Source organism: Chinchilla lanigera, unplaced genomic scaffold, assembly GCF_000276665.1.
Source record: "Chinchilla lanigera isolate Chin_1 unplaced genomic scaffold, ChiLan1.0 scaffold00110, whole genome shotgun sequence".
Lineage (NCBI taxonomy): Eukaryota > Metazoa > Chordata > Mammalia > Rodentia > Chinchillidae > Chinchilla > Chinchilla lanigera.
In genome coordinates this window covers 1753490-1767015 of record NW_004955511.1, presented here as the reverse complement: position 1 = coordinate 1767015, position 13526 = coordinate 1753490, and the positions used below count along the sequence as shown (strand labels likewise).

Below are 13526 nucleotides of genomic sequence, written 5' to 3'. Positions count from 1 at the left end.
AGTTGAGCCCCATGGTAAAGGTCTTGGTATAATTAAGATGGAGAGAAAAAATATTATAGGTGGGGTTAGGTGCACTAAGCCTGTAGACATTACAGTTTTGCTAAAAGACACCTTGCAAGGTTGCTCTGAACTGTGTCTTTCCTATATCACAGAATTGTAAGATTTATCTGAGTGCTCAAAGATGTTGATGTGTGAAGTCACGGACCATGGATATCCATCCATCTCTTTGTAATATAAGGCACAAGAGACCAGAGGAATCCTGTGAAACCAGCCCCTTGATCAAAGAAAAAGCTGTGGACAAAGCAAGAAGGGATCCTAATGCTTACAAGGCCAGTTAGTCACCAGCGTAGCCCACGTCAGCTCTGATCCTCAGGCTCTGGATCTGAAGAGTTCCTGGTTTTGTTCTTGGTGTCAGCAGTTTCAGAGGGATGAAAGAGCAAATGAAACACAAGAAACTCAATGTTGGCAAATCATGTCCTGCATTTACAGTCTCCAAAACCTTATACACATGTTGTCCTTGTAAGGCTTTGCTAACATGGATGGATCCATCTCAGAATGAATTAGGCCCCCACTTATGCCATTTCTTATGATTTTATCTATGTTTTCTCTGACTTCATTTCAGAGTAAAACAGTGGAGTAGTTGGACCTGACATTCCTTGTGACCCTCAAAAAATACACTTTTACAGCAACCAGCTCTTTCCTTTCTCTACAGAGTCCTATCTTTCTTAAATCCACATATGGATCAAATTAAATTAAAACTAATGCCACTGTTGAAGCACGCTTTCCCAAAGTGTTGATTTAACTGGTATTCCTTTCACATTACACAGCTAGAGTTACAGAAAAGTCCCTTTAGAGTTTAAGATTTGCTCGACAAGGAGAGGATGACTTGTGTAATGTTTATGGTAATTTTTTACCTTTCCTACCTCCTGCCATCATCCTATTACTTACCTCTGGTTAAGCAGATTTTTTTGTTGTTACTACTGAGGTTTTCTCCCAATTAGTTTTTTGAAAGCAGCTTTTACATCTTTGTTCCGCAAACTGTAGATCAGGGGGTTCAACATGGGAATGATAACCGTGTAGAACACAGATGCCCACTTGTCTTCGTCCAGGGAATAGCTGGATGTTGGCCGCAGGTACATGAACATGACTGTGCCATAGAAGAGAGTGACACCAGTAAGGTGAGACCCGCAGGTGGAGAAGGCCTTGAGCTGCCCCTCAGTGGAAGTCATTCTGACGATAGCAACCAGGATGAAGGCATAGGAGATGAAGATGATGAGGATGGTGCTGAACTCAATGAAGCCGCACAAACTAAACAGCAATATCTCACTGATGTAGGTATCTGAGCAAGAGAGGGCTAGGAGTGGTGGGATTTCACAGAAGAAATGGTTGATGATGTTGGAACCACAGTAATTGAGGCTGAAAGTGAGGGATGTGTGGGCTACTAAACTCACTAGACCAGCCATGTAAGAGCCTAGCATGAGAGCCACGCAGACTCTCTTGGACATGAGAGTGTTGTAGCGCAGGGGTCGACAGATGGCCACGAACCGGTCATAGGCCATCGCTGCCAGGACATAGCACTCAGCATCCACAAAACCTACAAAAAAAGCAAACTGTGTGGCGCAGCTGGAGAAGGAGATAACTTTGTGCTTTGTTAGGAAGTCAGCCAGCATCCTGGGTGCAATGGCTGAGGAATAGCCCAGGTCAACAAAGGAGAGGTTGCAGAGAAAAAAGTACATGGGCGTGTGCAGGTGAGTGTCCGTGATGATCAGGACAATCATGCCAACGTTCCCTACAACATTGAACAAGTACACAATGAGGAAGATCACAAAGAAGATGATCTGCAGCTGAGGGTCCTGAGTGATGCCCAGGAAGATAAACTCAGTCACTGTCGAGTGATTTTTGTTTTCTTTATCCATGGCTCCAATTGTACATAGACCTGGGTTTAATTTATTGATGAAGGCAGTAAATCCATGTCACTGAAAATATTCAAATTACAACTGAACCATCAGGCCATTGGGATTTTATATGTAGAAGTAAGTAAAGACTTTGTTTAGGGTGATTCCCCTAAATCCTTCCACTGGTGAGATTCAGTGGTGGTTATGGTGACTGTGATGGTTGTGTGGCTTCTCCACGTGCCCACACACAATATAAGAAAGTGTGAGCTTCTTGGGAAGGCCAAGTTCTGTGTCTTCGAAGATCTTGGTGTTTTACTGTCATTCATCACATGATATGAGATGTTTGTTTGAGCTAGTTTGGGTAGTAATCCAACTCATTCATTAGTAAAGAAGAATGGTTTTGATCATTCCTTTTGTCTGTCCAAAACAAAGAAAATGTAAATACAGGTAATGCATAAAATTTAATTCTCACTATAGGTCAGGATAGAGAAGAAAATGAGACTCACAGATCTCAAAGTAAAATATATGCACAAATAGGGAATGTGAAATCTTCATTGTAGAGGGTCAGAAGTATAGCAACGGGCAACAAAAACTAATTTTTAAAAGACCAAGGATTTTGACCAATGGCCATGACTCAGTATTTATATTTTATAATTCATTGAGTGATTTAAATGCATTACATAAATTCATTCTCACAACAACTCTAAAAAGCTGGTATGTATCATTAACTCTATCTTACTTCTGAAAGGAGCACTAGATATTTAGTAACTCACATGAAGTCAGCAGCCAGGAAGTAGCAGAGCCGGGTCTGACTCCAGTGTCTGTTTCCCTGTATTGCCTTCAGTGTACATGTGATTTGGTAAAAGGAAAATCAAATTTGGTGCACTCTCCTTTTTCTTGCTGTGTCTGTTATGCCCGGGCATAAAAATGGCCCTTTAGTTCCTCTGATCTTTGAAGGGTCCGAAGTGAGGAATGTGATGTATTCAGGATGAAGAAACAGCTGAGTTTCTGGATAATTCTATTGCATAACCGAGAGGCTATTGCACAGCTCTGTCCAGAGTTAAGAGCCAAGGATCCACTAGGGGGAAAAGAGAAAGCACTGTGCAACTCAGTGGTTTTGTAAAGAGCACACGTGTGTTTCTTCTGACTGGCTGCATGCGTATCTACGGAACTGCACAATCGAGTGAATTGGGTGTGAGCAAACCAAACCAAAACAAGGCAGAACTCAAGGAAATTAGAAATAAATAGCGTCCTCTATCTAAGCCTCAAGAGAGAAAGTCTGCATCTGCCTTTATTGGTTTATGGCTTAGGAAAGAAGCTTCTGCTTTGTTTGTAGTATAATGTGTTTTTCTTGGGGTTATGGCCATTGGTCAAAGGTTTCTTTCCAAATTCAAGATTTAAAAGTGATGAAAGCTGTGCCTCTTGGTTTCAGTTTCCACATAATTATAATCAATCACAGCAAAGAAGGGGGTCCCAATGATAGCAAACACTGTCCCAAGAGTTTACAAAACACTTACATCTACTCCTGTGCCATTCAATTCCTACACTGTGAACCGGTGGATCATTTCATACATTAGGTCAATTAGGAAAAGGAGAATGAAAAGAATCTGCTGGGAAAATTATTTGAAGAATTTATTTCTGATCAAGAAATTGTATCCATAGTACACAAATAAATTAAAAAACTCAATAATAAGAAAAGGAGCCATGCAATGGAGAAGGGAGCTGAGATTTCTGTAGGTTCACTCTGAAGAAGGTACATGAGTACCAAGTCGAAGCATGAAACACCATCAAGTATTGTCTGTGGTGATAATTTCACGCATGGATGCATGCACTGAAACCTCCAACTTTATAGTTGAAACATATTCTGTTCATTCCGTTCAGTGTATATTCTATATTCTATACTTAAATACAGCTCTCTAAATCAAACCAAAGGCATAGAGCACTTGTCCAGCTCCACATCAGCTCATTGTTATATGAATGTGTCCATCACTTCATAAGTTTAGTTCATTCAGGTACAATAGCAGAGGCCGAAGGGGCTTGCAGAGTCACACTGAATGTGTAGAACCAGAATCGAATCTGGGACTGCCAGTTTCCCACAAAGTGCTGTGTTTATTTCCCCTGGATGCTTCACATAGGAAATTAAGACAACCCCTCAGAAGGAGGAACAGCAAAATTTCTACCACTCGCTAGTCTTCCACTGGACTTTGATAATTTTGAGAGAAGATTATCCTACAGTTGAAAATTCAAACTTCTATAGAGGAAGGAAATTGACCAAGACCTCTTCTGTTAAATGTGGGTATGAACGCAGACTGCAGTGCTGAAGGCATAAGAGACAGTGCAAGAACATGGCACAGGGAGTCAGGACTCTGATCTGTTTTTTTGTTAGAAAAGGTCTCACTATGTAGCCCACGCTGACCTTGAACTCACTGCGATCCTCCTACTTCAGCCTCCTGAGTGTTGCAATTGCAGGTGTGCATCAAAACACCCAACCAGAGGAGGATCTGGCACTGAGTTCATTTCATTCCATTTAGGAACATGATTAGAAAACCATTCTCTCCTTCTTTACAGCTTCAAGGTTTTGGGTAAGCAAGGCAGTATGTAAGAAACCATTTTACCAATCATTAAGCAATCTTGTATAGTGGGCACACTAATCTAGGATTTATCATTGAATACTATGTGTCTCCAGCACTCTGTCTTCATGATGGGATGAGTTTCCATTTGTTAATTAGAGTTAGTAATAACTGCTGTAATAACTTTCTGCAAAAAAGGGTTAGACTATATATAAAGTGTTGATTTCTGTGACTTCTGAGAAAAGATTCAACAGGAAAAGCTTAATGCACCTGGCCATTGTGTGTAAATATTGCTTTAATTCTGTAGCTGAGTGTATACTCATAACTTCAAAAATATTCAGTGCTTATTTCATGGCACTGATGCATCAAGGACTATTTTAACCTACAGGGGGAAGGGATTTTGATTCCACAGTATATCCATTTTATCTTTATGGACATAGAGGCCATACTATGAAATCTCAAATTAGGGCTTACCTAAGGCAAAAAAGAAAAAAAATCTTAATATTTTGTAGTTTTGTGTAGCTAATGTTCAGTCTGTCTGACACCCAAAGAAAGAAGAAAGGGCAGAATATTGAGAAAATAAACATTTTCTAATGTTCATAGCAAATTTAAGTATTTAATAAGAGATCAGCAAAATATTATTTGATGGAAATAAAAACATACAAAAGCATTACAGATTTCTCTCAGTGGCCGAAGTGTACAAATGTACATGAAAGTAATGCTAGAGCCTGAGCTTGGAGATCCTGTTTGTGTTCCTTTCAATAATAATTAACTGTTTGATCTTAGTGAATTGCTGCATTTGATGCAGTGCCTTTCACTGTAAGTTGGAGGTATGGAGAATATCGATTCTAGCGAACTCTGTAATCCTAGCATCTTCTGAATTCAGATTTATGACAAAATAGCTAAAACCCAAACCCACAGCCTCTATTGCTTTGAAAATTTAGAATGGCAGGGACCTGATGCCAACCAGAACCTGTACTCAGCGAAGCACTGGGCTGAGAAACCCACTCCAGACAGATCACCTCGCCTCCTGGCCATGTCTCCAATGTGATCTGACCTGTTTCCCGTCTGTTGGCAAGAGGTGGGAGGTCCTGTATTCTCCGACGCTTTATCCTGAAACCGTAAATTCTGAAAAAGGTCTGGAGATGGGAAATCGTCCTGGCACCTCGCTTTCCCCACTTTTGCACCGTGTGCCTGAGGCATTTAAGTTGCTAGTCATCTCCCAGAAGAAATGTGATGAAATGATTCCCCACACTCACGGGAGACGCTGAGATCTGATGAGCCGTCATCCTCTAAGGAATGGTACTCGCTTCCTTCAACCTTGATGAAAAAGAAGGAAACACAAGAGATTTCAGAGGCTCTCTAGTGATGACTGAACTCCTTGTACAATTGCACGGGCTCTTTTGCCCAGCCTACGTGCACCTACCTGGTGCAATTTCTGGGGTAACTGAGAAAGGTCTTTTTGCTGCTGCCTACAAATTCTTCGAGAGAAGATGATGCGACCTACACCCTACAGAATGACATGAATGTATTGTCATAAGGGTTAAGAAAACAGTAATGAATGTCCTTTATAATTAGAAACAAAGCGAGGGACCCAAGGAAACTCTGAGGGCATTGTATGTGCTCCCCGATTGCATTCTACCAGTGGCAGAAGGGGTGCTGGCACATGTATAACTTCTTCAGACCACACATTAACCATGGAGTCCTTTGTGGACTATCAGCGAAGATCCAAGTTTCTTAAAAATCATATCAAGTGGAATCAAAGAGCTGCCACAAACAAATTCTTATATAAATTCTTTGTTTAAACTTGTATTTATCTATGAAGAAAATAAAAAGCATATATTCAACAACACTTACTCTGAGTCCTGTATGACCCACAGCCCTGGCGTCTCTCCTGGGTCTTTGGACATGCTGAGTGGAAAGAATTACTTGATATTTCCTTTCCTTATTTATAGGAAAGGAATTTTGGGTATTTTCTCTGGCAAGAGTGCTTTTTGGTGTTATCTTGCTTTCTCTTCTCTTTAAAATAAAAAAGAGTGCCTTTTGGATTTCATATCCTAAAAGATTAAAGAGCTTCATTTTTTTTCCATTTTTCAATAAACATCATGCTTATTTTAATGATTTAAAATAAGGCACCGCTACATAACGAAAAGAATCAGGTGACTGTACATGCATACAAAATCTCCATAAATATGTATTATATTACATAATCTCCATAAACACAAAATCTCCATAAATATAATTTGACAGTGCAGGCTGTTATGTTTACCCTTTGAAACTTTCACATAATCTTACAGCATTTCACATGAAGACATAAATTTTCAGAGTCAGAAGAGCTCTTGTTAAAAGCTCTATGTCCTTTTATCTGTTTTGAGCTTTGTAACTGATTAATTCATGACTGGTGTGTTTTATACCAAATTTATTAAGTAATAGTCTGTGCTTACATTTAAAATATATTTACATGTAAAATGGAGATAGAAGTAAGGCTTAGATAGTGATATATAGAGGATATTTTATTGAATATTTGACACTTCTGTTGACAAAGAGTGAATTTTTTGTTAAGATTTCCCTGTGCCTTGCATGAGCTTTTTATCCACTCTCGTGAGTTCTGTGGTGTGTTTTCCCATTGCATTGCGGTCTTACATTTTTCTAATGTTCCCAGAGGAAAAGCACCACTTCTACTGAGAGCTCTTTTAAATTCTAGGCACCTTGTATTAAATATTTCTTTTATTTATTTGTTTATTTTTGTTTTTTTGAGACAAGGTCTCTCTATGCAGTTCAGGCTGGCCTTCAGCTCACTTTGTAGCCCAGGCTGGTCTTGAACTCTCAATGATCCTCCTGCCTCAGCCTCCTGAGTGCTGGGCTTACAGGTGTGCACCAGCACACCTGGAAATTATTTCTTTTAAAATAAGTGGTAAGGCCGGGCATGGTGGCACACATCTGTAAACCCAGCACTTGGGAGGCTGGGGCAGGAGGATTGTTGTGAGTTTGAGACCAACCTGGGCTACAAAGTGAGCTCAAGGGCAGCCTGAATTGCATGGGGAGATCCTGTCTCAAAAAGACAAATAAAATAAAATAAAATAGAATAAGTGGCAGTATACAGTAATTCACTCAGTTTGACATTTAATGTCATTCCACTTTTCCCTCCTAGTACTTTTTGCCAACTCTTTCTTTCAGAGAACATCAGCATCCAGATGACCACACATCTTCTCCAGAGCTAGCCAGCCTTCCTCAGATGATATCAAGTAAGTCATTCACCAGTTAGCTGTTGTGTAGTTTACATTTAACAAAGGAAGACATTTTTCAAATACTCTGCTACTTTGGGGCTACAGTAACAAACGTGATTAGCAATGCCCATTCTGGAGTTAGGAAAAACTATGTCTGAACCTCAGTTCTGATCCCTGCCAACTGTTCAGACAAGTTACCTCTCCAGGCCCCAGTTCTGGGCGTGTATACACAAGAAAATGCATGCATGTAGGAGGGCACGTGGCAGGTAGTTCATACACCATAAATATTAATTGCTGCTGTCATCGGGCCTTTGTCTCTTCTCCTTTGACCTAGTAGACAACTGGGTGAAAAATTCTCACGATTATCCCCAACCCTTATTAATGTAGAAGCTCAAAAGAGTTGAGATGTCATCCTTAGTAGTCAGCATTGCCTCAATTAGTTGGTCAGTAAGTGATATCTCTTTGGTTAATAAACTTTAAGTTCCATAGTTCTTTATGATAAGTCTATTGCAAGTTAGCTGTCAATGATTCTTTGCTATGGACCAATTCCTTTAAAATTCCTACGCAATGTTAAATCTCAGAATGCTCTATAGAGGCAACATTTCATGCTAAACTATGGTTGGTTCCCCTTTGAGAAGCAGGGGATAGCTCATCATCTGATGCCTTTTTGGTGCCAGGCTGGCTATGATTAAAAATCACTTCTTATTCTGAAGCTCTTCGGAGTGTCATGCTTCATAGCCTGGGGTTAACTGATGAAGTAATGTTTTCTTTGTGGTCCAACCATCTCATTCTACCATTTTGTTACTACTTTAGCTCCTGATATCCGCTGTATTTGACCACTGACTTTGTAGTGTTATGAGATCTTTCTTCAATTTCTACCCATATTGGAGCTGGGGATATAGCTCAGTGGCATAAGCGCCTGCCTGGCAAGTGCAAGGTCTAGAGTTCAATTCCTGGTACCAAACAAAACAAAACATTTACAGGACAATTTCTACCCATACATCAGTTGTGAAAACTTACATCTCTTAATTTATTGCAGTGTATCTCCACATAACAACTGACCCACAGCTAGGTGAGAGTTATTTATTCACTTAGTAAATACCTACTGCTTGCAGTTGTGTTGCACACTTCTCAGTGATAGCAGCTTATCATACTTTCATCAAAGGTATCTATGAAAATGATGGGAGATTAAGATTCCAAAATAATGAGGAAATATTTTCAGTTTCAATGTTAAGTCCCTGTGTTTTCCAGAATTGAGTGCAAATTGTACTAAATGATACAGAGAGATAAATTAATTTTAGTGTCTTCTTAAAGTAGCTCAAATAATGTAAATGATGAACAGACATTGACCTATTTGTTTCAGATCTTGTGTCTTTTAAATGAAAGATATATTGGGGCAAGCATGATTCTTATAATTCTAAAATCAGACTATGGATGCTGATATCTCTTATTCTGGAGAGTGAAAGAAGGTCTGGGGGAGATGTTACTTGATTTCATGTACAGAATTCATTCTCATTATTTATCTTGAGTCATTCTCACTATTATTCAGGTAGTCTAACCTCGTACATGGACCAAAACCCTCTTGGAGATTCTGCTGGAGGTACAGCTAACCTGCTGTTTTCTGAGATTTTTGGTTTTTCATTCTTCCCAAGTGGGCCAAACCTCCAGCTATCAGGGGAATCTCAAGAATGAACTTTCAGTGGTGGCTAGGAGAATGAGATTTGAGTTCATTCTCCACTGGGCTCAGGTATCCCAAGGGTAAAGGAGAAAAATATACAAGGGACCTGTGATTTCATCAGTTTCAAAGGATTAAAAGCAGTCGATAAGAATGAGGCAAAATGCAGACAGAGTCACCAGAGACCAAAACATAAACAATACACCCTGCAAATAGACATTGGATACTTTCTCACCAGTCTATTTTGAAATCTCTAAAACTGAAAATAACATGAATTTTATCAATGTGGGTCTCCATGATTGACTCTGAAATATACTTGAATCTGATATCACAAATTGGGATATTTATCTTTAATGAAAATTAAAAAATAAACACTGAATTTTACTGAATACAGGAGAATTCTGTTGTGACAGGGAAGGTGTAAGAGCTTCAGTTGCTCCGTCTGGTAGTGGATGGTTTCCTTGTCCTTCCTAGCTATGCCCCATGGCTAAGCCTGGGCTATCAGATTGAGTGTCATCCCTCAGGATATAGATTTATGCTTTTTTCTAGTTTTGATGGAGTTAAGCATGTAATGGTGACACACAAAAGAATCAAACAATAGTCAAGATGTAGGAAAGGTAAGAAAAGACAAAAAGTTCTGTCCACTAAACTTACTGACCTGAAGAAAAGCATCAGTCTTCTCAATTTCCTTATCCTCTGTAGACCGCAAATTCCAAAGTCGCAGAGTGACTGAGATAGTCTGTTTTCATTTTTATGACTAGCAGCATGAGTTTAGGGACATTTTTAATATCAGAGAAATATCAAAGCTTTACAGGCAATTTTAATAACTCAGGAAATCCTACTATGATCTTTAGAAACTTAGACATTTAAAACCTGGATCACTCATCTCTAGGATAGAATTTTGCCTGCAAAATCTCAACAATGTTAGGGAGAGATAGAAGCATGTAATTCATACTTTGAGATGTAAAATAGATCATATTTTGGTAATGATGCATATTAATGAATGTGCTTTCTACAAAGGACGAGAGTAAATAATTTTTTTGTCAAGAGACGTGGCTGTGTCACTAAATACAAGTGCATTCTGGAATATTAGTGAGGTTCTAAGCACAACAGATCTGTTTTTAATGCTCACATTCATTACTGATGGGGTCATCCTAAATGACTAGAGAGTTTAGGAAAATGAGAATTACACTGAATGAGTATAAATTTAGACTCTGTTAAGATAATTTCCTGATTGTTAGCAAGTTGTTCTTTTCTACCTTAATTTTATCCTATGTTGCAATGAAATAATAATCCTGTTTATCTTATAGGGTTTATTTTTTTTTATTTTTTTATTTTTTTTGGTTTTTCTCCGGTACCAGGAACCGAACTCATGACGTTGCGCATGCCAGGCAGGCGCTTTTGCCGCTGAGCTAAATCCCCAGCCCCTCTTATAGGGTTTAAATAAAATAATATAGAAAAAATTAAACACAACGTAGAGCTTAGGAAATCATCAAAATATTTTTGGTGTACTTTAAAACTTGTTAAATTTCACTTGGCAGGATTTTCCTTGTACAGTTAGCATGTCTGATATATTTTCCTTTGTATATTTTTATTTTAACATTTCAATATTAGTAATTTTGTATATTTAATTATAATACCACAGGAAAAATCTATTCAGTATATTTTTGTATTTACTTATGTCACAGCTTTAGTTTATTAATATTTTAATATTTTAAAAATTTAAAAAATATTTTCACTGATTTTAATTAGGTCTGATGTGTTTTACTCTTTTCATTCTGTGAAATTTATACTCTCAATCTTGTACTGTGGGAGAAATTTTCTGTTTGAGAGAATAAAGATGCATTACTTTTGTCCCTTTACTTTTGGGGGTACTATTCTTGAGGTGTGAGGTTTTCACATGAAGATCACATCAAGGAAGATGACTTATACACCTGTGCCAGGGAAATCTAAAATAAACAATGTGAGATTAAAGAATGGGAAATAATTTGGTATCACAAGATCTGCACTGTCCTTTTGCCACAAATGAACTGAAAAATGCTTAGATTTTGCTGAAATAATCTAACACATATAATCTTACTAATGCTCTTGGGATATTTCTTCCTGACCTCCTTTACTGATTTGTGGTGAAGCTCATGTAACAGTCAGTGCAAGGATGCTTTGGCAGTGTTATAATGTTCTATGAAAATATGGGGTCTTAGTATTGCTTAGCATATTCAACCCATTTTAAATGAAACTGGGTGGAGCAGGACATTAACAGACACTTCTGTGGATGGTAGTTCTGTAGAAATGGAATCCACTGTTGTACAATCTTCTCTCCTGCTATGCTCAGTTGATTCTTTATCTGAGGTATTAACAAAGATATTGGACTAGGTTGCTTCCATGTTAAACAGTGTCTCATAACCTGTTTCTGCAATTGACAGAAGATTTAGTACCTTTTCTTACCTTCTGAGCAATAGTTTGATTGTTAACTTTGCATATAATAACCTATTGCTTAATAGCCTGAGATCATGGAAGAGTTGGGGAATTTGAGAGTGAATACTAAATATAGGCACCCATTATATATTTTTAATTGGTAACTCTAGGCTAGACATCACTTCTGAGTTTCCTTTATAGTGCTATATTTGGTTGGATGACCACTTTCAAGGAGGAATTCTCAGTTCTATTGTACTACATCTGTTCAAGTTTAGATCTAAAATATGCCCTAAAGTCTCTCACGGTCTCAGGTGGGGTATTCAGAAGGTGAGTAGATAGGGAGCCATTGTATTCGCTGGCAGACAAATTCATTGATGAGTTCACAGCTGAATGTGCAGGTCAGAGGTGGCACACAAATGTGGAAGTGGGTGCCTGCAGTGTGCTATTGCAGGGTGACCCCTTCTCTCTGGCTCCTCTTTTGCTTTCTCTGTTTTTGACCGTGAAGAGGGAAGTAGTCTTCCTCCTTCCCCTTTTGCCATGGTGCTTTCATTTGCTGCCCTCTGACCATGGACTGAAACCTCTGAAACCAGGGGCCAAATAAACCTTCTCTAACTTGAAAGTGTCTGGTATTCGACCCCAGCAACCGAAAGCCTGAGCTGTCCACTAGATCTAGGCTGGACATCTCTTTCTTTTTGTTCTCATATTTGGCTTCATTACAATGTGTAGTGAGTAAATCTTATCTACACTTACATTAATTGAGGTAGAATTATTTCTCCGACTGAATAGCACGGCTTGGAAATTTCACATCCTACTTCTGGTGTTCCTTGGTTATGTTTTTTTCATTACTATAAATTATAATTATTTTTAAGTAATACGTGAAAACATAAAAATTCTACCTCTTCATGGGAACTCCTATGCAGTTTTGCACATTTTTATATTGTATAAAGTTTAAATGAATTTAATTATAGCTGTTTCTTCAAATATTTGTTTTATATGCTAAAAATCTTCAAAATCATTTCTTCTAGTGTTTTGAGTTGTATGTCACATAAAGGTTAACTATGCTTATGTTATATATCATATTTTCTGCCATAACTATGTGAATCTGTTTCCTAGGTTTTTTCACTGTATCGGATAAACTCAGGATGTTCATTAATTTTTACAATTTGATTTTCTTAGAGTGTGTGACTGAAAAGGTACAATTAAGTGATACTGGGAAATTAGAATGATATATAAACCATGTAGTATGCATGGTGCTAGCCACTATTTTTCCTTTGGTTGTAAAATCTTAGCATGCCTGCTCTTCTGAGCTTCAGACATTTTCTTTGTTTGGCAATGATGGTGAATTTTAATATTCAATATTTTTAAAGTAATCTTATTGTACCCAGACTGTGATAGAAATCCCTACTGCTATTTTTTTCTCCAGAAGTTCTAATTAGAAGATAATTTTTCTCTAATTTAAAATAACGATAACCTCTCAAGTGTAAGTTCTTATAATTATTCACTGGAGAGTTAAAGTCAACAGTCATTGTAGTCAGTTGGTAATGAACCCTTTGTTTCAAAGTCATTAGTAGAAGACAGAGCAAATATTTTCCCACAAATCTTTTGACATAAAGTCCAAGACAATTTTTTTTTAGAGTTTACAGATGTTTTATTTTTTATTTTTTTATTTTAAAAATAAGAGGAGGAAAATATTAACAGACAGTCAACATTTTACAAAATAGCAAAGGAACAGTACAGACAGTAC

General features: G+C 38.0%; 1 protein-coding gene across 1 annotated transcript; it reads right to left on the bottom strand.

Annotated features, from left to right (window-relative positions):
* Positions 1-977: 977 nt before the first annotated feature.
* On the bottom strand, positions 978-1916 carry LOC102010292 (olfactory receptor 1019). Its single transcript, XM_005407976.2, has one exon. It carries the CDS (start codon positions 1914-1916, stop codon positions 978-980), a length of 939 nt encoding a protein of 312 aa, XP_005408033.1.
* Positions 1917-13526: the final 11610 nt, after the last annotated feature.